The sequence below is a fragment of the Saccostrea echinata genome, unplaced genomic scaffold (genome assembly GCF_033153115.1).
Source record: "Saccostrea echinata isolate AGI-Se365-2 ecotype Australia unplaced genomic scaffold, CSIRO_AGI_Sech_v1 ptg000012l, whole genome shotgun sequence".
NCBI lineage: Eukaryota > Metazoa > Mollusca > Bivalvia > Ostreida > Ostreidae > Saccostrea > Saccostrea echinata.
Window position 1 is genome coordinate 2,624,844 of NW_026889761.1, and position 1,951 is coordinate 2,626,794.

The 1,951-nt window shown below is 32.8% G+C and overlaps 1 protein-coding gene across 1 annotated transcript; it reads left to right on the forward strand.

The window, feature by feature from the left end:
* Positions 1-664: 664 nt before the first annotated feature.
* Positions 665-1,518, forward strand: LOC133185679 (fibroleukin-like; the record flags this gene model as incomplete). The annotated part of the gene is made up of 3 exons (XM_061320985.1): positions 665-744; positions 927-1,023; positions 1,382-1,518. Coding segments are annotated over exons 1-3 (261 nt in total), but the record flags the coding sequence as incomplete, so codon positions are not given.
* Between the last annotated feature and the right edge of the window lie 433 nt (positions 1,519-1,951).

Genomic DNA, 1,951 nt, shown 5'->3' on the forward strand with positions numbered 1-1,951 from the left:
AGCACCCTCTGTCTACCGGTCAGATCCACCGTGTGTCCCCTGTCCTGATCTGGAAAACGGAAAGTTCGTGGACATTTCATTGTGAAAATAAAGGCCTTACAATCTGTGTTAAAGACGTCAGTCTACATTCAATAAAACGACAGACTGTATTTGAAAACAAGGTCATTGTACGTACCTAAGAATTTAGGAAATGTTCACTTTAACATACCTTATATCAGCTGAAAGAAACGATATCATTGCCATGTTTTTTTTAGAAGTAAAATTAGTTCTCTTTCACTGTCCACGCGGTACACCATCTGATCTATAAATGTATTCCTCATTAACATTCCTATAAGAAATACAAATAATGTTCGAATTATAAACAGAGTATTGGGGTTAATTGTATTAAATTTTAAAAATACTTTTAACCATATCATAGATTAAAGATCTGAAACAATTAGAAAACCAAGATAATTTCATGTAATTAGGGAGAGCTTAACATAATCTACACTGTAGTTCACAATTTAGCCTCAACAATTAACCTTAATATATCTTGCAGGTATAATGTATCCTCTCACTACCTGTATTTAGGCATAATGTGATTCCAGTATATTTTTTTCTTTTTAAGTTATTCCCTTCGATTGTAAGGATCTTCACGCAGATGGTTACACGGATACAGGGGTGTATGACATTTACCCCCATGGCACCATTACCAGTCCTGTCAGAGTTTTCTGCGACATGGAGACAATGGACGGAGGATGGACGGTATCTAGTTTATATCAAAATTAAAAGTACAAAAAATAATTTACAGTCAGTGTTCTTGTTGTTTAAAGGATTGTAAAATTAAAAAAAAATGAATATTTTGAGTTTATATATCATAACACATTGATCCTACAATTCTTCTTCGAACCAATGAATTGTATTGTTATACATATTATTTTTCAAAGGCAATTCAGAAACGCGTAAACGGATCCCTGAGTTTTGACAGGACCTGGACGGAATATAAGAATGGTTTTGGTTCACCTGAACAGGACGTCTGGGTTGGTAAGTGTAAATCACTTTCAAATAAAGGTTATCACCCGCTATGAAGTTTGACAACATTTCTTTATTGTGGCAGATATAAAATTGAAGCTTATCAAAGATTTGGTTTTAAGACTGAGTAGTATGTTTCGACAATACTCACTTATCCTGTTTAATTTGTATCTTAAATAATAAGAAAATAATGAAAGCAAGAGGTAATTAAAAATCACTTAGTGGCATGGTATTAAAGAGACGAAAAACAGCACTAGTGTCTACAGGTTAAGAAAATAATTTGATTTTCATCAAGGTATATTCATATTCAAAATAAAATTAATTGTATGCAATACACTTCACAGTTGATTTTAAATATATCTTAATGCAGGAAATGATATAATCCATCAGTTAACAAAAGCAAACAACTCATTCCTCTATGCTGCCATCACTCTCCACAATGGTACAATGTTGCATGAGTTGTACGGTCGCTTCTCTGTCTCCGATGAAACAGAAAAATATCAACTCTTTCTTGCAGGACCGGCCACGGGAACCTTAGGTAAGTGCTTTTTTAGGTAAGATCTGAAAATTGGGATCAAATCAAGTGCACCGTCATATAATTCTTCGCATATAATGTTTATTTAGTTGTTGAAAAAAGAGACAAAGAGACATGTTTTTCTAGTATTCTGTAAATGTCTTTGATTCTGCGTTAAGCAAACTTCTTTTTTTTTTTGTGTTTTACGATATCATTTGTGAGTACAATTCACAAATTCCGCAGGCATTGAATTAGTCACTGCTAAGTAGTAGAAATTATAAATTATATATCTTAAAAACCAAGAAAATTATGTTCAATTATTTGTATCTGGTATATCCAGTAACTGGTATATCCAGTAACTAGTATATCCAGTAACTAGTATATCCAGTAACTTGTATATCCAGTAACTTGTATATCCAGTAACTA